At 37.9% G+C, this 22,852-nt stretch overlaps 2 protein-coding genes across 3 annotated transcripts in view; both read right to left on the bottom strand.

Annotated features, from left to right (window-relative positions):
• The window catches only part of EXOG (exo/endonuclease G), a 31,191-nt gene extending 23,896 nt beyond the window's left edge, over positions 1 to 7,295 (bottom strand). Inside the window, exons 1-3 of one of the 2 annotated variants that reach the window (XM_058183447.1) lie at positions 5,774 to 7,295; positions 2,487 to 2,636; positions 64 to 203 (exon numbers count right to left, since the gene is read on the bottom strand). In XM_058183447.1, coding sequence (XP_058039430.1) covers positions 64 to 203; positions 2,487 to 2,636; positions 5,774 to 6,107 — 624 coding nt within the window. In that variant the 5' untranslated portion in view covers positions 6,108 to 7,295. The remainder of the gene's footprint in view (positions 1 to 63; positions 204 to 2,486; positions 2,637 to 5,773) is intronic. The other variant, XM_058183446.1, reaches the window with a different exon arrangement.
• Positions 7,296 to 14,670: 7,375 nt separating this feature from the next.
• The window catches only part of ACVR2B (activin A receptor type 2B), a 76,592-nt gene continuing 68,410 nt past the window's right edge, over positions 14,671 to 22,852 (bottom strand). The window contains exons 9-11 of the mRNA XM_058180727.1: positions 21,066 to 21,204; positions 19,589 to 19,719; positions 14,671 to 18,970 (exon numbers count right to left, since the gene is read on the bottom strand). Coding sequence (XP_058036710.1) covers positions 18,776 to 18,970; positions 19,589 to 19,719; positions 21,066 to 21,204 — 465 coding nt within the window. The 3' untranslated portion in view covers positions 14,671 to 18,775. The remainder of the gene's footprint in view (positions 18,971 to 19,588; positions 19,720 to 21,065; positions 21,205 to 22,852) is intronic.

Genomic DNA, 22,852 nt, shown 5'->3' with positions numbered 1-22,852 from the left:
GAATTGTTTTCAACCTTCCATCCCTTCCCCTTCCAAGAAACAAGGAATCAAACTCAATCCTACTGGTGAATGCTTGTTGTCCCCTGCTGGTGCCATATGACCTCGTGACCAGCCACTGCCGATGTAATCTTCATTCACAGCACTGAACATGAAAGGGATGTTGGGGTCTGCTTTAAATTTATAATGTTTTCTGTCTGCATTGCCTGTGGAACAAGATACCAAACAATTCGATTACATTTTCTTTTCAAAAATCAGTTCTGTACTGAAAGCAACTTACACAACTGCCATTTTTTTTAAAAAAAAAAAGATATCTAAAGCAGACTTTAAGTGGTTGTTAACTACTCTGAGCAGAAATGGGCATCCAACGTTCCCATACATATAGTCTTGAGGTAAACTGAATTGAACTTAAATTTCTTCAAATGCTGAAAAGATTATTCCAAAGCTGTATTCATTCACCATCTAAGCAGATATTCCATGAGAAAGAGGTTCTCTAATGCTGTGACTTCCTTAAATAATACATGAATTTGTAAGATTCCCTCCATGATTTTTTTTTCCTTTTAAAGATCCTGTACCTCCTTGCATCAGGGTAGAGTCAGGGTGACTGAATGGAGCTGAGCTTTTTCTGGCCGGATGCCCTTCCCAACACCTACGCACAGCTCACAGCAGATATTTTCTCTTTGCACCCAGAGAGAAAAATATCGGCTGCTACTTAGGATTGAACTCACAGCCTCCTGATTCTGAGGCTAGAGCTCCACCTCTAGGCCACCATGCTGCTCATAAGATTCTCTCCGTGAATGTTAGGATAATTCTAATAATAGTAATGAGGAGGAGGAAGAGGAGATGATGAAAGTGGATGGGTGGTATAGGATTCCTGTTTTTTTATGGCAATTCAGATAGCTTTCAGTAAGGCTGCAAAAGTTTGGAGGCTTGACCACACAAAGCAGGATCAAGTCAAAAATGCAAGCCAAATCATAAAAGCATAAATATGGAAGCCAAAGTTCACCCTATTGGCCACTTCATTGCCCTATTACAGCACATTCCTGAACCAACATTTGGGGGATGCATTGGAAGTCAGTTCCTATCAGCCAAAGATAACAGGATCATACTGAGAACAATGGGAGGTAGTCCAACCTAATTGGAAAGCAGGACACAAGTGTCACTCAAGGGGAAACTGACTTCATCAATCTTGGTGTAAAATGACTGGAATATAGATAGCCCTTGAATTATAACCATTTGCTTAGTGACTGATCAAAGTTACAACAGCACTCAAAAAAGTGACTTATGACCAGTCCTTACCTTTACAACAATTGCAATCTCCCCATGATCAAAATTCAGGTACTGGGCAACCGTTTTTATAACAGCTACATAAATACATGTGATTTGTGGCTCACCATTTGTGACTTTCACAGCTTTTGACAACCAAAATCAATGCCAGACTTGCTTAACAACCATGAGAGTCATTTATCTACCAGAATGATTCACTTAACTTTTTAAAAAGTTGCAAAAGTGAGTGTGATTCACTTAACAACCTTCTCACTTAGCAAGAGACTTCTGGTCTCAACTGTGGTTGCAACTTGAGGATTACTTATATTCATCTCTAGGTGTTGACTTTCATTCCTTTCCGCTCCCACCACATCACTACCACAGTAATCTAGAATGACGCCAGGCCCCTTTCAGTTGCCTGGGGATGATGGGATAGATTTCACGGCACCTGGATGCAAGCTGATTGGCAGGAAAGGAAGCAGCAGCTTGCAGGGCATGGCCATTGGAAGCAAAATTATGGCGCACCTTTTGCTTGCAAACGAGTCCCAAAAAGCAAGCAGGAAGGCGAATGAACTTAAAAGAATTCTAAAGCGTGTGCAAGCGGAAACTTCGATTCATCTTAGAAAACAACCCCATGCATATTTCTATGAAAGCAACCTTCGCTATACTTAGCCTTATTTTCAGATGAATTCAGGTAGTCCTTGATTTACATTCATTTTAAAGTTACAATGGCTCTGAAAAAAGTGGCTTATGACTGCTTTTCACACTTACAAATGTTGCGGCATCCCCATGGATTCAAACACTTGGCAACTGACTCACATGCAGTGCCCTGGGGAGGTCATGTGATCCCCATTTGCAACCTTCTGGCAAGCGAAGTCAGTAGGGAAGCTGGTTCACCTAAGAACCAGGTCACTAACTTAACAAATGCAATGATTCACTTAACAACTGTGACAAGAAAGGTCGTAAAATGTGGCAAAACTCCCTTAAGTATGCATTTCTAAGATGAATCGAGGTTTCCACTTACACACACTTTGGATTGGTAAATTAAGTCTCACTTAGCAACAGAAATTTGAGGATCACTTGTGGTCATAAGTCGAAGATAAGATTGCAGCCAGGGGAACAAATCTTCTATTGCAACTCTATGATTCATACATGGCAAGGAGTCCCTCTCTTCTTAGAAGGAAATTAATTACAATATCCAGACAGAGAAACTGTTTAAATACCTGATGTTTTATATTTGGAAATATGTTCAATCACCCATCTAGGTACTCGTTTTGCCTGATCATAAGAGAGAGCATGATTGGTGTAATATCTGATCTGAGTTCCAGCTGCAGGAAATCCATATCTTTCCAATATAGATTTTGGTCCAGGTTCTAAGAGAGAAAGAAAAAGAACTTTGTTTTGGAACAAAGGCCTAGAGAAATCACATCATATCTTAAAAATCAGAGCCACCTTTTTACAAACCAGAAAAGTAATTATACAGTGTCATAATCTTTCAAGGATTATATGGCACTTTATAACTGGTTTCAATTTCATATTTTTATAGCAACAGTAATACAAATATGTTTAAGTCACCTCAGTGGTCAAAATATGCAATTACCAATAATTGTGCTCTATACTGCAGAAACACAAGTCAGAGAAAACTACTTTTCAGTAGTGCTGGATGATTTACATTGTAGGAAGAAAAGAAACGGAAGGTGTATTTTTTAAAATACATCTGGGCCCTAGGGTTTTCATTTGCAACCTTCCTAGGGATGTCCACGTGATTCATTTAATAACTGTAGTGATTCACTTAACAACCATGGCAGAAAAAGTCATAACATGGGGAATAATTTATTCCCCATGTTATGGCATGGGACCGGGATATTTACGGGACCGCCTGCTGCCGCCAACAGCCTCCCATCATCCGGTGCACTCTCATAGGGAGAGCCTCCTTGGGGTGCCCTTGGCCAAACAGTGTCGGCTGGTGGCCCCCAGGGAATGAGCGTTCTCTGTGGGGGCTCCGGCTCTCTGGAATACACTACCTGTGGGGCTACGTCTTCTTCCTGATCTTCGGACCTTTAAACACGAGCTCAAAACTTTCTTGTTTCACCAAGCAGGGTTGGCCTAATGATTTTATTTATTTATTTTTTATTTATTATTTACATTTCTATACCGCCCTTCTCCGAAGACTCAGGGCGGTTTACAGCCAAGTTAAAAAGACATATACAAAAATTAAAACACAATATTTGAAATTTAAAAATCTAAATCCATAGGCTGAATATTAAAATAACAAGTAATAAAACCACCATTAAAAATTACCCTTAGGCCAACCCTGCTCGGTGAAACAAAAAAGTCTTGAGTTCGCGCTTAAAGGCTCGGAGGTTTTTAGTGGGGCTTTTAAAATTTTTAGAGTTTTATATTTCTATTTTAATTCGTTTAGCATATTTGAATCAGATTTTTAACTTGTATTGTATTTTAACTTTTTTGATATTTATGTTTTATTTATGCTGTACACCGCCCTGAGTCTTTGGAGAAGGGCGGTTTAAAAATTTGAAAAATAAATATAAATAAATAAATTCACCGCCCTGAGTCCTTCGGGAGAAGGGCGGTATACAAATTAAATAATAATAATAATAATAATAATAATAATAATAATAATAATAATAATAATAATTGTTGTTTTGTTGTTGTTGTTGTTGTTGTTGTTCTTATTATTATTATTATTATTATTATTATTATTTAAATATTTAACAACTGCCTTGCTTAGCAATGAAAATTTTGGTTTCAATTGTTGTTGCAAGCCAAGGTCTGTTTGTTACGACCACTTATTCCGCAACTGTTCAAACTTACGATGGCGCTGAAAAACAAAACCCCTCAAAGTTGCGCCCAAAGTTGCAGCATCCCCATGGTCATTATGATCAAAATTCAGAAGCTTGGCAACTGATTCATATTTATGACGGCTGCAGTATCCTGAGGTCACAGGATCACTTTTTGTGACCTCCCGACACGCAAAGTCAATGGGGAAACCAGATTCACTTTACAACCCTGTTATTCATTTAACAAGTGCAGCGGTTCACTTAACACCCGTGGCCAGAAAGACTGTAAAATGGGGCAAAACTCAACAACTGCCTCATTTAGCAACAGAAACGTAGGGCTCCATTGCGGTCGTAAGACAAGGAAGGACGACCTGGTACCCCGTGATAAATTGAAGCTGCTGTTCCTTCCCATTCATAGGTAAGATCTTGGCAAATAATAATTCTGGGGAACCAAAAATCAAATTCTGACTTGACCCTTGGCACAGTAGGCTATCTCCCATCGTCCGGTGCATTCCCACAGAGAGGGATTCCTCAGGGTGCCGTCAGCCAAACAATGTCGACTGGCGGCCCCCAGGGGGAGAGCCTTCTCTGTGGGGGCTCCTACCCTGTGGAACGAGCTTCCCCTCGGGCTTCGACAACTACCTGACCTTAGGACCTTTCGCCGCGAACTTAAAACCTATTTATTTCATATGGCTGGACTAGCTTGATTTTTACTTTTAAATTTTAATTGAATTTGATGGGTTTTTAAAGTTTTGTAATTTTATGGGGGTGTATGTTATTTTAATATTTGGGCAAATTTAAATCAGTTTTTTTAAGGAATGTTTTAACTATTGTGTATATCTGTATTTTATCTGCCTGTTCACCGCCCTGAGTCCTTCGGGAGAAGGGCGGTATACAAATTAAAATATTCATTCATTCATTCATTCATAAAAACAAATGCCAGGGATCTGATTAATATGAATTTATATACATTGCACTAGATTTGGACATCCGTAGATTAATGTCAAGAGAAGTGATTGATTGGATGCCACATGTCTTTACAACGGTCCATTTCAAATTCATTTGAATTTCAGGGCCGGTTTAGCTCTGCCTGGTAAGGCCTGTTATTAAGAACACAAAGCCTGCAATTACTGCAGGTTCGAGCCCGGCCCAAGGTTGACTCAGCCTTCCATCCTTTATAAGGTAGGTAAAATGAGGACCCAGATTGTTGGGGGGGCAATAAGTTGACTTTGTAAATATATATACAAATAGAATGAGACTATTGCCCTATACATTGTAAGCCGCCCTGAGTCTTCGGAGAAGGGCGGGGTATAAATGTAAACAAAAAAAAAAAAAATTACTTCATTCCTTTTCCCCTAGTAGTCAAAGTACCACCAGGTCTGACTGGATGTTGCTAAGCAACGACAGTTTGGTTTTAAACGCCTTTGTTCCTTTCTTATGGAACGGCCGGCGGAGTATCCCGCACCTGCGCACTCGCCCCTCTAGAGCAGGGGTCTCCAACCCTGGCAACTTTCAGACTTGTGGACTTCAACTCCCAGAAATTCTCCAACCCTGGCTTAGGAACTCTGAGAGTTGAAGTCTACAAGTCTGAAAGTTGGCAAGGTTGGAGACCCCTGCTCTAGAGCCTCCGCTCAGCCACGCCCACTTTTCCGCGTCATTTCGCTTTCCCCGGGCGGGTCGATCGCTACGCGCTTGCGCAGCCTCGTCCTTACCTCCCAACGGCGGTGGTGTTGATGGGAGCGGTTGTTCTGGCTGGGGCGCGGCGGTGCTCGGTGGCCAGTCGGGCTTTGTGAGGAGATTTTTGGAGAGCAGCCCGGAGATTGTGGCGCCCAGGGCCGCTCCGCACACGAAACCGCCGAAGAAGCGGTTCCGAACGAGGCGGGCACCTATCGCCTCTGCCATTGAGGCCCCGTCGGGAAGGCCGTCAAGCGAAGAGCGAGGCTTTTCTCCGCCCCCTTGGCCGGACTGCGCAGACTCCCCGCTCTGCCTCGCGTGTGGGGGGGAGGAGAGGGGGAGAAGCGGAGCGCGGGAAAGTTGCTCTTCCATCAGCCAGGCCCGTGCTCTCTCGTCCCATCATCCTCATCCATCCCCGAATACAAATGGCCCTCGACTTACAGCTGTTCGCTTAGTGACGGTTCAGCGTTACAAGGGAACTGAGAAAAAGTGATTTAAGGACCATTTCTCACATTTAACGACCGTTGCAGCAATGCCCATGGCCACCTGGTCAAAATTAAGCCACTTGGCAACTGACTCCTAGTTATGACTTAATAGAATAGAATTTTATTGGCCAAGTGTGATTGGACACACAAAGAATTTGTTTTGGTGCATATACCCTCAATGTAAGATATCTTCATCCAGGTACAACGCTTAATGATAGTCATAGGCTACAAATAATCAGGAAACAATAGCAATATCAATATAAATCATAAGGATACCAGCAACAAAGTTATAGTCATAAGTGGGAGGAAATGGGTGATGGGAACGATGAGAAAATTAATAGTAGTGCAGATTTAGTAAATAGTTTGACGGTGTTGAGGGAATTATTTGTTTAGCAGAATGATGGCGTTTGGGGAAAAACTGTTCTTGTGTCTAGTTGTTCTGGTGTGCAGTGCTCTATAGCATCTTTTGAGGGTAGGAATTGAAACAGTTTATGACCTACAAGAGGGGATTAAGTATAGTGTCACTTAATCCCCTTTTGTCACCTGGCAAGCAAAGTCAATGGAGAAGCCAGATTCGCTTAACAACCGTGTCACTTAAACGTGGTAATTCACTTAAGACTGGTAAGAAAGGCTGTAAAATTGAGGACTACCTCTAGGGTACAGTTTCAAGAGCAGGGGTTATAACCAGTTAATGGAATAAGAGTTGAAAGGGACCTTGGAGATCTTATAGTCCAACCCCAAGCAGGACCCCTGTGTCATTGCAGACAAATGGCTGGCCAGTCTCCTTTTAAAAGCCTACAGTGATAAGAGTACCCACAACTTCTGAAGGCAATTTTTTCCGGATTGATTGTTATTGTCAGAAAGTTTCTTAGTTCTAGGTTGGATCTCTCCTTGATAAGTTAACCCTTACTACTTGTGCTGCCCTCAGGAGCTTCGGAGAATAGGTTGACCCCCTCTTTGTGGCAGCCCCTCAAATATTGGAACATTGATAGCATGTCACGCAAAGTTCTTTTAATTAAACTAGACATACCCTATTCCTGAAATCATTCATGTGTTTTAGTGTCCCCTAATCAAATTTGTTGATTTACTCTGCACTCTTCTAGAGTCTCAACATCTTTTTTATATCGTGGTGACCAAAACTGAATGAATGAGCAGTTATTGTTCTCAAGGAGTCATATGAGAAATGAACTGTTGTGGAGGACTGCTGCCACCACCACCCCCTGCTGCTGCTGCGAGGCGTTGGACAACCAATGGGCCAAATATAGCCCGCAGACCTTAAAATGTCCAGTTTAGCTCAGGAGTGTGTGCATAATATACTTGTAATTCTCTGAAATTTGGCTTGGAGGCATGAAAATAAAGCCACAGAACAGACAAGGCAATCTCTTGGATATAGTGCCACTGGGAAATCCCAGTCTGTAGGCTGGACTGAACTTGAACTGCTATCTCAAACAGACCACTTCTATTTTGTCATGAAGAAAACCATGGCTGCATCCATGAAATCATCCAGATCTGAGCTGGGTTTTAAAGCAGCCTTTAGTGTCAGCAGGTACAGCATCTCATTCAGCCTACGTGTACTCTGAAGCTAAGCAGTTTGGAGTGGTTTTTTTTTTTTTTGGGGGGGGGGGGGGGACCAACCACCAGGAAATTGTGGCCATAGAAAAGGGGAAAAACCTGGGAAACGAATGTCGCAAACCATATCTGTTGCTTGCATAAAATGTCACCAGGAGTCAGGCTCAATTTGAGAGTGTCTTTGCTGTCTTGCATAGCAGAGGTAGATTTTCTTCTCTTATTCTGTACAACAGTTTGTGGGCAAAGCTGGCTGGATTCTCAAATCTATAATTGGTTGTATATAAATCCCAACAGGTTCACGCCATACATCAAGACAAAACTATACCAGACCCACATGGTTTAGTGTCATCTATGTACTCAGTACCAATTTAATTTTGCAAGGAAGCCCTTTTTAAGAAGTATTTGAGGTTCAACTAGTGATATCCATAGGGGGAAGGCATAAAAAAAATCAAGATAGTAGTTGTAACACTATTTCAAGCCCTGTTCTTTTGCAAGTGCCACATTGCATGTACAGGTAGTCCTCTACTTAAAACCATTTGTTAACAACTTTGAAGTTTCAGTGGCACTCAAAAAATGACTTAGGACCAGTCCTCACACTGAAGACCATTGCAGCATTGGCCACTGCCGTATGATCAAAATTTGGCACCTGGCAACCAGCATGTATTTATGACAATTGTAGCTTCTCAGGTCACTAGTTGTAACTTTCCCAGTTGGCTTCTAACAAGCAAGATCAATGGAGAAAGCCAGATTCACTCAATGTAAAGTACTGTATGCTTCACTTAACAACTGACAAAAAAGGTAAAAAATTTGGATAAAAATCACAAATGTCTTGCTTAGCAACAGAAATCTAGTCTCGACTGGATCATAACTCAGATTATCTTTATGTATAATTATCATACTAGCTACAACTTCCATCTTGACTTTTGTTAAACCCCGTGCCCCAACTGTAGATTCCTGTGGGTTCAATGCAGCAAAGGTATTTTTTAAGCAGAATTCATTGTATTAAACATGGTTAGATTTGCAATTGTCTAATGTTTCTCTTTTAAAGAATATATAGGTACTGTATGTAATGGGTCCACATAGTTGTTTTTCATGTTTAATTAAACCCCCATGGTGAAAATAATATCAAATAATTGATTGCATGGATGAGAAGAAAAAAAATACGAACAGCCAATAAGTGGCAATAAAATGTGAAAGATCTTCAATTAAAACTGAAATGTAGCAATAGCAACTGCCAAGCACTACTGTCCTAAATGGATATTTGATACCTTTATGTGTGCATTTCAGTTGTGAAATTTGATCAGTTTTTAATGTTTGAAATTCACCATCACTTAACTATTTACCTTCCTTCATATGTGCAATTTGACTTTCCCACTCCTGTATCATCTGATGGAAATGGAATGTAATCCTGATGTTAAAATATGCCATATTAAATGTATTGATCTTTGAGTGCCAATGTTGAAGTATATCTGATCAAAATTATCTTTACACTTTAAAAGCTTGAGGTATTTCCTATGAAATTAGTAAAGGAGTTGCCAAAAAAGTCCTTCAGGCTTGTGAAAACTGTGAGAAGAGTGTGTGCATCACATAGGCAACATGTTCCAGTTTTCCAGTAGCATATAGCTAATGAAAATTATATGCTAGCTATTAAATCAGTTTAGAAATAACCACTGAATATAAGAAAGTTTGATTATTCCTGATCTAAATCATGAGGTTTTTAAATTCTTCCATCAGACTAAATAAGCTGGTGTACTTACTTAAAACTAATTATTATAATTATATTAGTAATGTATATGTACTTGAATAATAGTATTATCTAAATGCATTAGCTAATTGAATATAGAATTGTAACTACTGCTAAAACGATAGACACTTTTTTGTTGTATTTTTCCACTTTTATAAAAACGTTTTGTTTTTTTCTTTGATGATGCACCGTACATATTTTTATCTTGTTTTCCTTCTTTATCATTAAAAAATACCTGTTTAATTGAACTTTTATTTCTGTTCTCCCCAGACCAGAATTTGCTCTGCAATCATTAAGAGAAATACTGACTGACCATCCCAGGCAGTAGGTTCATACAATTCAGTGTGTCTTTGTCTAATGACGGCCTCTTATAGTGACCATCTGAGTTTACAATGGTGATAAAAAAATAACTTTGCAACCAGTGCCTGCATTTACTTCTTGCAGTGTCCCTCAGTCCCAGCATCACTATTAGTATGCATTGTCCTTTTCTCCCCCTCCCTCGCAGAGTGGAGAGATTCTTGGTATTCTCTGAGCTTGTTTTCCTGCAGACGTTTCATTACTCAAACAAGGTAACATCATCAGTGCTAGTAAGGAGTGTTAAAGGAGTGTTACCTAGTTTTGGTAATGAAACATCTGCAAGAAAACAACCAAGCTCAGAGAGCACCAAGGAAACTGCAAGTTAACAAGCTCAGTTCTGTGATCTTAATTAGTTGATTAGGATTTTTCACTCAGTGACTGCTTTTCTTAACAACCAAGTTACTGGTCCCAACTACAGTTGCTAAATGCGAACTATCTAAAATGTGATAATGTATAATGTGTGTTATGTTTTGATACACATAAATCATCTGTACAACAGTGTCCTCTTAGACTGAAGCCCATTTTAGAAGTTGGGGTTTTCCATATTCCACACAGAATTTCTTTGCAACATTATCAATTTATTCTTATTAATTGTTCTATCCACCACCACAAATTTTCCCATTTATTAAATCTCCATTCATGCTATAAAATGCTTGCATTGCAAGTGTATGGTAATATTGATCAATGGTTAACAATGGCTACAGGAATTAAAATAAATGAAACCGCTACCCAAATATGATTAAGTATTGTATGATTCACCATAGTGGCATGTTACTGAACTGCAAAATCTCTGATGAAAAAGAATAGAATTAGAATTAAAAATCACAAAACAAATGGGTAATTTGCCATTTAATGTTTATTTTCATATAGGAAAAAGATAGACTTTGAAATAGTTTTTTCTACATTTCCACCCCCTATTTGCTGGAGTAGAACTGCTTCACACAAGGCAAAAATACTACATTCATACTGTTTTATTTGGGCACCCTGTACTTAGCTGAAGTAGTGATACCCAAACTGGCAGATCTAATTTTTAAACATGAGACTCATTTCTAAAATACAACAGTAAAAAGAAACAAAGATCTATTGCAAATGCATGAATTAGGATACAATGCTTCAAAACATTTCCATTTAAGAATTGCAATACAGTGAATGTCTTCTTTAGGCCATCTTACATATGCATATCTATATTATATATAATATAATATAATATATATATATATATAAATCAGCACACTTTTTCAGTTCAAAAGGGGTTACAGCTATGAGCTCCTCTGTTTAATTCTCTTTCTTTTAAGTGGATACTTACGTTTTGTTAACTCAGTAGTACAAGCTATCTCTGATCTACATTCTTTTTCTTTTCTTTTTAGCTACTAGAGTGAAATATAACCCACAACATTTACATTTCACATATCTTGGTATACAAATGGTACATTGGAATATGAGCCAAGGACCAATAATCTTTTGAATTATTTCATCATTTGATAGAGCTTTCTGCATTTAGTATTTCCTAAATTAATTCTTATTCCTGAAGTTTGTCAGGAATCCAAAACTGAAAATTTTGTAGAAGTCAGCAAACTTCTGTTTAGACCAGATAATGCAGTTCATTAATAAGATGCAACTATTTGTCATAAAATTATTTCACAATTCACTATGTTAAGGTAATTTTAAGACCTTTATCTGGTTTCCTTGAATAAACCTCACAATTTAGAAATCCTTGAAAAAAACCACCAGCACCAAATATTTGGATTAAATTAGGGAGTTTTGTTTTGTTTTGTTTTGTTTTCCTTCCAATTTTTATTCTTCAACTTTTAGTGTAAATTTCTAATGCTACAAAATAAAGAAAGCTCTTTCCATTAGAATTGACAAACTACTTAGGTTGACTTTACATTAGAAAAGTCACAGAGACAATATACATTGATAGATGAAAAATTGTAGAGTTCCATTTGCATTTTAAAATGTGGACAGCAGCAAGATTGAAGGCCCTTGGCATTTGTAAATGTAGGGCATAACATTGGAGACCAAGAACAGTAACCACTTTGATGTGTCCAACAATATAAATTAATATGAAAAATAGCTTTAATAGAGAGGTTTTCCTCTTACTCATCACCAAAAAAACTATGAATAATTGATGTACTTATATGTTTAAAAAGAAAAATATCTGTGAAAATTAATCTGTTGTACCATCAAACTTGAAGTTTGATGGGAAGATTTTATTTCAATATATTGATGATCAGCAATGAGAGTTATGGGAATATATAAATAGATTTTTTTAAAAAGTGCAGTTCCTACCAAGTCAAGATCAGTGAAATTAATGCTATAGATTTTTATTTCGTAGAAAATGGTAATGTTCTATTTTGCTGTAACAAAGGAATGGGGTAGACCAGTCTTCTGAAGGGCTCAGTAAACAATTCCTGTGCTCAGTCCGTTACACCCCTTTCCCAAAACAATTATCCTGTCGTGATATCCTTCCGGACCTCTTTGCTATTAGAAGTAGAAAGCAAAGTTGTCAAGAAATTTATCCTAATAGAAAACTGAAGCAGTAGAAATCCAAGTATAGAAAAGAAGCATTTTTCTTGCCACTACATAAATCCAAGAAACTTGTGTACTTGACAAAGAAACCTGTTATCTTTGTGGGAAATAACCACCAGCTTATTTTTACAGGTTTACTCCTTGAGGATTCGTTCCATTCCCCTCTCCCTCAAATTTCTTCATTTTAAAGAAAGATTTCTTGTTTGTGAATGCTGCTAGTTTGGTAAGAAGAATCCAGAAAAAAATATTGCATTAATGTGAAATTTGAGGATGATAAACCCTCAAATAGATTGGATGAAAGATCAACCCAGAAATAAGAAAGTTACAAAAAGCAGTTTCTAACTTCTAAGCCTCACTTTACCTTAACCCTGACTGGAAAAAAAGTTTAGAAGAGTTTACAGCAGTTGCTTTGCATTAAAATAAATGAAGGCACAAATAAAAAGCATTAGAATTCATAGCTATCAGACCTGAAATGGTAACTTCCTTGAGGATGTGTCCACTAAAATAGCCAGTTGTGTTTATGACTAAGGGACACTAAACTCAAGTCTCAAATCTTTAAAAATATTCAGAAAGAGCATATAGACCTAACAGATTTTAGAAAATTCACTAAAAACCTTTTACTAATTAACAGACACTGAAATAACTATTAAGTAGTGGACCTATATTCTGTGCCATTGGGCTGGCAATAGATTCTAGAAAAAGTAGAAATGCATAAAATAGAATCTACTGAAAAGATTAAAGAGAATACATTCACACTAATATATATATATATGTTTTAGGCCATTAAATTGCTTTTAAGCTTTTTGCTGAACTGCCTAAGATTTCTACTTCATATAGCTCACAATGCGTACATTATTGATAGATAAAATGGCACAATATGGGGTTTATACCCCACAATGCTAGAAGGTAGAAATAGCATCAATCTTTCTCTGTCTCCTACCAAGCCAGCCAAATATAGCATAAGAAAGACCCAAGTGATTTCTCTTATAAAACATGGATTCCTATCTAGATTGTTGGATTTTACTATAGGAAAACTGCTGCCAAGATGTTATGAGCTCTCAAAACAATTATGTGGCTGCTGATCATTCTGGGATTCTCAGCATATATTTAAAACTGTTTAATGTAGGAATGTATCCCTGAATCAAAAATTGAGATATCTATAAAAATAAATCACTACCTTGAGATATAAAAAACTAAAACACATCTTTGGGGAATTCTATCACATGCATATTGCCTTAGTACATCCCGACTTAATTCAGTTAGTAGAACAGTTTCAAAACATCATGGTTAAGAATTTGGGAGAACCAAAGTAAAACTTACACCTATATGATCTCCACTTTACATGTTTTGTTGGTATATCAGTGTATCTGAACCGGGGCAGTGGTAAACATAATTAGCTTTTTCCTTACTAATAAATATCAAAATCAAGTTTCAAAATGTTTGAATAACTTGTACTGAAAAATGAGAAAACCCTGTATGTCACAGACAATTGGAAAAGACCGAAGGCTCTAAATATAATTTATTTTATTTTTTATTTTATTTATTTATTCAAATTTTTATACCGCCCTATCTCCCGAAGGACTCATGTGCTTTTAGTTCTTAAAAATATTTTTTCCCTGCTTCTAGATTAAGAATTCAAACTTGGCAGTGAATCTTTACTATGATCAAAAAATGGCATAGATTTTTTACTTGCTTATTGATTTTAATTTAAGTCCCTATGCCAAAGAAGGAACGACACAGCTACGTGGATAGGCTGATCCTAGAGATACAAACATCTCAATTGCAGCTAGTTTTGTTTTTTTTTAATGGATATGGATTGGACAATTTTATGAAATGAAATATATTCAAACTACCTCTACTTATGGTAATTGACATAGTTATATTTAGACCAAATTTTATTTGGATTTTTTCTCTCTCATGCATAGCTACACTTGTGACTGAGCTCCCTTATTGCTTTATCAAGAACTTTCTTAACATTAAATATACAAGACCAACTGAAGGCCAGGAAGATTAAAGAGCTGCGCTGTTTAGGAAAAAATGCGATTACACAACAGGAAAACTGCATCATTAATAGGTAAATGTGACTGTCAGACAGTGGAGATGCTATAAGCTAACCTTTTTCCACCTGGAGTCTGCCAGATGGGTCTGGATTGCAGAATTTTGAGCCAACAGCAGTTTTGGCCATGTAGTATGAGAATTCTAGGAGATGGATACCACATTTGGGAAGGCTGAGAATCCAAGAAGCTAACAAAAAAAAAAGATATGGACAACATATATTAGCTAAGGAATATGTATATGGTCACATTTGAATCATAGCTAACCACACAACCAAAGCAACTGGCAATGATCTGTAAGCAAGGAAAATGTAAGTAAGAAGCAGTCAATCTGGCTTAAAGTTAGGTTTAATTAATTCAGCCCGTCTGATGAACAGACTCACAGTTTCTCTCTCTATGCAGGAAGGACTAAGAACACTCCTAATGGACAAAACACAAAAACAACCTCTATATGGCACTTTCAATAAATACTTTAAAGCTTCTCAAAACTTTCTTTCAATGGAAAAGCAAAGCAACTGCTGTATCAAGCTTATTTGAACCATTAGAGGAATAATGCTGTGAGACAGAAATAAGCACACTTGAAGCAATACAGCAATAACAGCGTGTATCTTCCTCACTGCTAACCGTGCACTGTGACTGTTAGTGACATTCAGATGTCAAGGTTTATTTCATCTTAATGGATCTATTTTCCTTCACTTCGTTTTTCCTGAAGCCTCTGTTGTTAAGGGCAACATTGTCGTCCATAAAGACATAAATTAGAACTTTGTTGAGGCCTCCTAATTGGTAGCCTTCCAAATAAAGCCTATTACTCCTATATGTAAAATTATAGTTCTGCTCAAGAAATTACATTGTGACTGCAGAAATCAAAGGAGTTTCTAATAACTTGGCAAGTCACAATACACGGGTGGGTCCCATGTTGTCTTAATTTGATTCTCCACAGTATTCTGAATGCATTAAGTCACTGACTCTTTTAAGATTTTTTTTTTTCTTAATAGAGCCAGTGCCAAATCAAGTTTCCGAATCAATCAGATGCTTAATCTTGATATATAAAACAGAGTGAAGAACAATAAAAGTCTATTCCGGGGGGGAAAAAATGGGCAGTCCATAACCAATGAAACTATCATCTTGTTTAGTCAATCGTATGCAAAATTAGTCTTTTAACATACTAGTCACTGACAATTGTTGAATAAATCCCCAAGAAGTTCACGGTGCCTGCAAAAGTTGCAATGACACTAAAATGACATCTGTACAGTGATGTAATTCTGCAAATGCCACCATTATGTACAAGTTGCAGGACACCTTGAGACAAAATATATACATTATGGTATCTGTATGATTACATACATGTCACCACTTGTTCCCTAACAGAAGCCCACTCCTGAAGTTCAGAAAAGGTGCCTGCATTTGCCATCTACAACCATTTTTGAAGTAATAAATTAACTCATCTTCCTCAATTAATTTTAACTTATGCAAAAGCAAACATTACGTATTTCAGAGTTGCACATGGTTACTTTAAATAGTTTAGAGATTCAAGCATTGAGCAAAGAGAAGAAGCATCAGTATTTTTACTTCATTAGAGAGGCAGCTGTTTTTCCCAAGAAAAGGATAAAATTGCAAATTTCAATTCTTCCCCCCACCCCTTGAAATAGATACAGAAGCATACAGAGTGAAACTTTTTTTTTTTTTTTAACATTCATAAGCAGTCAAAAGCAACTCTCTTCTTGTCTTACAAAGTGAAAAAGGCGGTTCGTTTTGGGCACCCCTGCTTCCACATGCCCAATTGGCAAGATTAGTTTCCTTTTGCTGTTCTTTATTTGCTAGAAAAGCTTCTCTGAGATTCTCCTACAGTTAATTAAATGTTTTGGGGAAAAGGAATTGCATTGCAACCTTTTATGTTTTTACTGAATGATCAAATTTGTATTGCGTTAACTGGGTGTCAGTCAACCAACAGCTGAAAAACAAATCTAAAGAAAATAATTTGATTAGCATCTCCCGAGGGAAATATTTCAAAAAGGAAATGCTATACTAATAATTGTTTGCTAAAACAACTTGTGCTCCTGCTACTCTCACCAATTCTTTTTAAAAAATGGAAACAAGCCTTCACAAGTAATGGTGAATATGTCCAGGAATCTTGTATAGCCAATTCCTCTAAAATTGTTTATATGTATTTACAATGGTGCTTTATAGAAAGAAAAAAGAAAAGAAGTGGTAGCATTTTCTAAAAGATTGGGGAAAATTTTTTCTTTTTTCTTCTTCTTTTTTTAAAACTCCCTTTTCATAAAAGCCAACTTACATTAAAATTTACATACTCCAAGGTAACACAACTAACAAAATATATAATAAAACTCATACAAGTAGAAAATTTTGAGGTATTTCTGGTTTGAGGTGGTCTGTGGTCATGAAGGTTTTTTTTTTTTTTAGTTAAACCTCAAAAGCCACTTCATGTGTTTGTGTATTCTAAGTTTTTTTTTTTTATAAATCATTGCATGTTTTGCAGGTTAAAAAAATATTTAAATGTTATATTGGCAGCATTAGGAGTATTCACTGACTAGAGCGGATTTTATGGCATAGTAGAATTAATAGTATTGAAAATATGCACCACTGTTAAGACGAAAAAGTTGGGTGACAGTCTTCAGAGAATGAAGAATCAAGAAAAATCAAAACCCATCAATTTCAACCAGCTGCGAGCTGTACTGAAAGCAAAGGAATTTGTGTAAAGTGTGAAAGTATACTTAGAAACAGAACTCTATAAGAGATGTTAGTTGCCAAGGTTGAGAAACATTGGCCTAAACTATACCTATTCCTACCATAAATCAAAGAAAGATAGACAACTGTATTCAACTGTATTCAACCGCCATGACTTTTGCCAAAGGACTACGGAGATGTGTCCAGAGAAGGTGTCAAAAAAGTTAAAATGGCCATGATCACAGCAGCCATCTTGATTTATTTTTTTTTATACACACATGTACATTCTGATGAAGACCCAGGAGGCAATTGGTGATGGTATTTCTAGGTGTCCTTAATGGGGAAAGTTAATCTCCCTTTACAATGCCTGATAGTCGTAGCAGCTAAACAGCCTTGACATTTGTCCTGCAGGTATTAAGATCTAAGAGTGAGATTGAATTTTATTAGTCCTGGCTACATTTACTTGGAAGTAAGTTTTACTGATTTCAATGAGTCTTCAAAGAAAGGCTGTTTCACATCATGAATGACATTGAATACCAAATGCCAATACAAAACTGGCTCCAGGTTAGATGCTTGTTGTCTTTCGTGTGTTTTTTTTTAATTTTATTTTATTAAAATGGCAGAAAAATTGTTTAAATTTTGCCCTGTTAGACAACTGAGGGAAATCTGCAGTTATTGAATCCTAAGACCTCATTCTCTGAACTTATAAATGTAATAGAAAGGGTTGGTTTCATTTAACATTACCCAAGCCTGAGATATTTTAAGAATCCATTTGTATCAAATGATTTTGTGACCCAACTTTTTCTGCATGTTGTAGCAGTTTAATATGCCTCAAAACTTGCCCATCCTCTCATTAACTGTTTTCCTGAGAAGTAACTCTTTAGCCACTGTTTCTCCAAATGCTGCAAAAGTCCAACGTCTCCTTCCCCATCCAGCCCTAACTTCTCATTTTCAATTCTACCATCAGAGTTAATATTCTCGACTCAATCACTCCCCCCCCCCACAAAGAACGCAACACCCGTTAGACCCGTAAAAGACACATCTGCTTTTTTCTTCTTCTTCTTTTTTTTTAAGCTCACTGTCTAAAATAGAAAAGAAAGGAAAGGAAAAGTAGGAGGAGGAGGAGTGGGGGGGGAATCCGGTTTTTGAGAGGTGTGATCTCATGGAACAGTCTTGATTTTGCAGCATGTATAAGAAGATGAGTAGGTTGTTTCCTTGTTATCACTGATATTTGGTGTAAAAATTGCAGGTTAGTTAGAAGAGAAAACAGGTTGAAAAAGAAACGAAGAGAGTTCACTGAGGCTTTGAGGTACCTGCACTGTAACTGCATTCATTAGTCGGCACCTGGACGCTTTCAGAGTGATGTCTTTCTCTTATTATTATTTTTTTTTTCTCTTTTCAATACAGTAGAGCAATATGCTGGTAAATTGATTCAATCAAAACAACAACAACAACACAACAAATAATAACAATAGCAAGAAAAGTCAAGAAAATAGCAGCTGCATTCATGTATATGTATGCGTGTGTGTGTTGAATTCTGCAATTTTTTTTTTTCGGAAAAAAAAAATCCACTGCGTCTGAAGAGACCAGTGGGAAAAAAAAAAGGCAAACAAGGACTTAGATACTTGACTCTTTGGGCAGCAAATCTACGTTGGTGACAGAGGTCACGATGGAAACAAGGCAGTCGAGGGTACTACCATTGGCTGACTTGCGAATCTGGGCGACGCGCTCTTCCACACAACCGGCTGACAGTCTGGCCTCCGCATCATGATCCCAGCATTCTTCAATCGTGACACACAGCTGAGCTATGGCCTGCAAAAAAGGAAGGAAGGAAGGAAGGAAGGAAGGAAGGAAGGAAGGAAGGAAGGAAGGAAGGAAGGAAGAAAGAAAGAAAGAAAGAAAGAAAGAAAGAAAGAAAGAAAGAAAGAAAGAAAGAAAGAAAAAACAGCGGGGGGTGGGTTAGTCAGAGAAAGTGGATCGATGTAGCTTCAGGATGCCAGATATACAGGTCACATTCATGGTACAACTGTAATGTACTACAACCCCATTAGGGTTGTAAGTTGTTAACAGTCACAAACAAGTGAGTCATGTGACTGACCAGATTCTACTAATTTTTGTTTTGTTGATTGTTAAACAAATAGCAATAGCACTTAGACCTAAATACTACTTCACAGTGTTTTCCAGCCCTCTCTAAGCAGTTTACAGCAGGAGTCTCCAACCTTGGCAACTTTAAGACTCTGAACTCTGGAAGTTGAAGTCCACAAGTCTGAAAGTTGCCAAGGCTGGATACCCCTGGTTTACAGAGTCAGCATATTTCCTCAAACAATCTGGGTCCTCATTTTACCCACCTCAGAAGGATACTAAACCACATTGGCCCGCCCAGCCATAGACCTTTGGGGGGAAAAATACAAGCATCAAGAAAGGACCTACAGGGTGTTTAAGCCAATGGTCCTTGAACACAGGACGCATCTTCTTGTGGACCACAATCTCCTGCAGCTCCTCAAGAGATGGGTGTTGGCCGATTTCTTCTTCAAAAGGCAGTAGGTAGTCATCCACGGGACCTAATTTTGCAAGAAGAGATGGCATTGCTACCAAATGCAGGTCATTGGAACCAACAAGCAGCTCCGACCAATTGGCATCTCATCCATTGCTTTATTAAGCTGTATGCTTCACACAAACATATACTGATTACTTATGTTTAAATGGAATCATTTATTTGAGATTAAGGTTGCAAATCAATGTTATTAGTCATTCACGTAGCTCTGCAACTCCATAGGGGCAATCAAAGCAGGTTCTTAGTCTGTTTCCCTCCCTTCACCATTACAATCTGCCTGTACATCCCCTCACTCACTCCTCCAGTAGTGATGTTTGTCTGTTTAGTTAAAATGTGTATATAGCTGTCCATCTTCCAGCCAACTCTGGGCAGCTGCTTAAAGAACTACTTACTGTATTCTTATTAGTCCTCTTGGATCAAGAGATAGATTTACTAAGGACAGGATGTTTTAATAAAGGTTCTCTAAAAGACAAAGGCTGAGCTGCAAGAATTTGGTGAAAAGCAAGGGAAGGGAGAATTACTCTCAGATTCGTATCATTTTTACGTATTTTTGTTCTGAGCTGGTTTTTCATTTATTTTGTTTTTTAAAAAAGCTAAGAAATATATTGTGTTGATATGCTACAAGTCAACACCTTTGTCAAGATCAAATCAGATTAGTTTAATTTAATTGCTGTAATTGGAGTTTGCAAAAAGTGAATCCTAGGAAGATTCCTGAGAAATTTTGGTAATAATCTCCATCCCATAACTGTCAGAAAATTCAAATCTTACTTTTCTTCATTACAAGATCATGCTCATAAATATGGCTCAGGCATGTCCTGTTTGGTATTTCACTTATTAGCTTATTAATTCTCAAAGACTCTACAGTACACATTCCAACTGCCCCTTAATGAAATTAAACTTATAAAACTTGAATGTGCCAAAATCTAATGGTTTAGATTTACTTGGCGCTGAAACATCCAAATAACAAAACTAAACTTAGGCTAAGTTTTCTAATAACTTACCTTGGTCTCAGTAGTCTAATATTGGTAGATGAAGCAAAATTTATAAAACCTTTAGCTTTCTCTAAATCTTCTGCTTTGAACAAAAGTCTGTCACTTTAAGAAAGACTTTGTATACCGTAATTTAAATGTCTCAAAACACTTACAAATTTCAACAGTTTCCATTATATGGGACTAGATAGTCTGTATAGGTATGGGAATTATCTTGAGTCACTTGGAGTATCCCTTGGGAAAAATATCCACACAGATGTTCTGAATTAAATTTTCATAAATTAACTCCAAATGGGTTGGACATACAGTATTCATAATTTCTAAGGAAGCAAGAACAACATGTAAAAAGGATATTGGAACTCACCATCAGTTGCTTTGCATCTGGAAATCAACTCCCACAATACCAGGCCCATGGCATACATATCAATTCTCAGGAAGGAATCCCTCTGGAAATTAATTGCTCCTTCCAGGACCTCAGGCGCCATGTATCTTCTGGTTCCCACCTATAATAGGCACAGGAATCAGTTACTGGAACTAAATTCATACTTTCAAACTCTGGTTCTTTAAAAGAGAGAAAACAACAAAAAGGGGGAAAGGAAAAAAGCAGAAGTAGTAGCAATTGTTGATATTACCTTGGCTACAGGTAGTCCTCGAGTTATCACACCTTGTTCAATGACTGTTCAGAATTAAGATGTCGCTGAATGAAGGTACTTACAACTGGTCTTTGAAGTTGCAGCTGTCACAGGGTTCTCATACTCATGGGATCACAGTCTGGGTGCTCGAGTATCTGGCTCACAATTATGACGTCGTAGTGAGCCAATGGTCACATGATTGCCTTTTGCAACCTCTCCCGCTGGCTTCCCATGAGCAGTCAAAGGGGAAGCCAGCAGGAAAGTCAGAGGTTGTTTCCATTGCTTTTTCTCCCAGGGATCTCATACTCTGTCTGCCCACCTATGCTCTGCAGTACCTGCCTACCCCCATGACCCTACTGGTTAGCAGCACTGATGAAATTATCTAGTAGGGTAATGAAATGTCTGCAAGAAAACAACCAAGCTCAGAGAGTAGAAAGGACCCCACAGTTCAACCTTGAGCTACAAAGATTATCTTCTATCGGCAAGACATTGAACCGTCTACCAGTTCATTCTTCATCATTTTGACAAGATCAATTGACTTGCTGATGCTTACGAAAGAATACAGGTAGTTCTCACTTCCTAATCACTCATTCACTGACTGTTCAGAGTTACAATGGCGTTAAGAAAGAATAAATTGTACGCTATCATGTGCATACAACAATGGTAACTAGTTTTTCAAAATACAGAACCTAGACACTACATGAAGTAGCATAGATTTGTCTTATCTTCACCTGCCTTCCAAATTCGATTCGCGAAACGAAGTAGTTTAAGCTAACCTGCAAGTTTACCTGTCCATGAGTGTCTCCTGGAGGCTTCCCGGGTTCAAAGCGCACAGCCAGTCCGAAGTCAGCAAGCACGGCAGTCAAATCATTCTTCAGCAGCACATTCTTGCTCTTGAAATCCCTGCAAGGAAAAAGCAGAAGTAGTAGCAATAGTTGATATTACCTTGGCTACAGGTAGTCCTCGAGTTATCACACCTTGTTCAATGACTGTTCAGAATTAAGATGTCGCTGAATGAAGGTACTTACAACTGGTCTTTGAAGTTGCAGCTGTCACAGGGTTCTCATACTCATGGGATCATAGTCTGGGTGCTCGAGTATCCGGCTCACAATTATGACGTCGTAGTGAGCCAATGGTCACATGATTGCCTTTTGCAACCTCTCCCGCTGGCTTCCCATGAGCAGTCAAAGGGGAAGCCAGCAGGAAACTCAGAGGTTGTTTCCACTGCTTTTTCTCCCAGGGATCTCATACTCTGTGGCACAAACCTCTCTGCCCACCTATGCTCTGCAGTACCTGCCTACCCCCATGACCCTACTGGTTAGCAGCACTGATGAAATTATCTAGTAGGGTAATGAAATATCTGCAAGAAAACAACCAAGCTCAGAGAGTAGAAAGGACCCCACAGTTCAACCTTGAGCTACAAAGATTATCTTCTATCGGCAAGACATTGAACCATCTACCAGTTCATTCTTCATCATTTTGACAAGATCAATTGACTTGCTGATGCTTACGAAAGAAT

This window comes from Ahaetulla prasina, chromosome 4 (genome assembly GCF_028640845.1).
Source record: "Ahaetulla prasina isolate Xishuangbanna chromosome 4, ASM2864084v1, whole genome shotgun sequence".
Lineage (NCBI taxonomy): Eukaryota > Metazoa > Chordata > Lepidosauria > Squamata > Colubridae > Ahaetulla > Ahaetulla prasina.
Note: the sequence above shows the minus strand (reverse complement) of the source record. Positions and strands in the feature narration are given on the sequence as shown.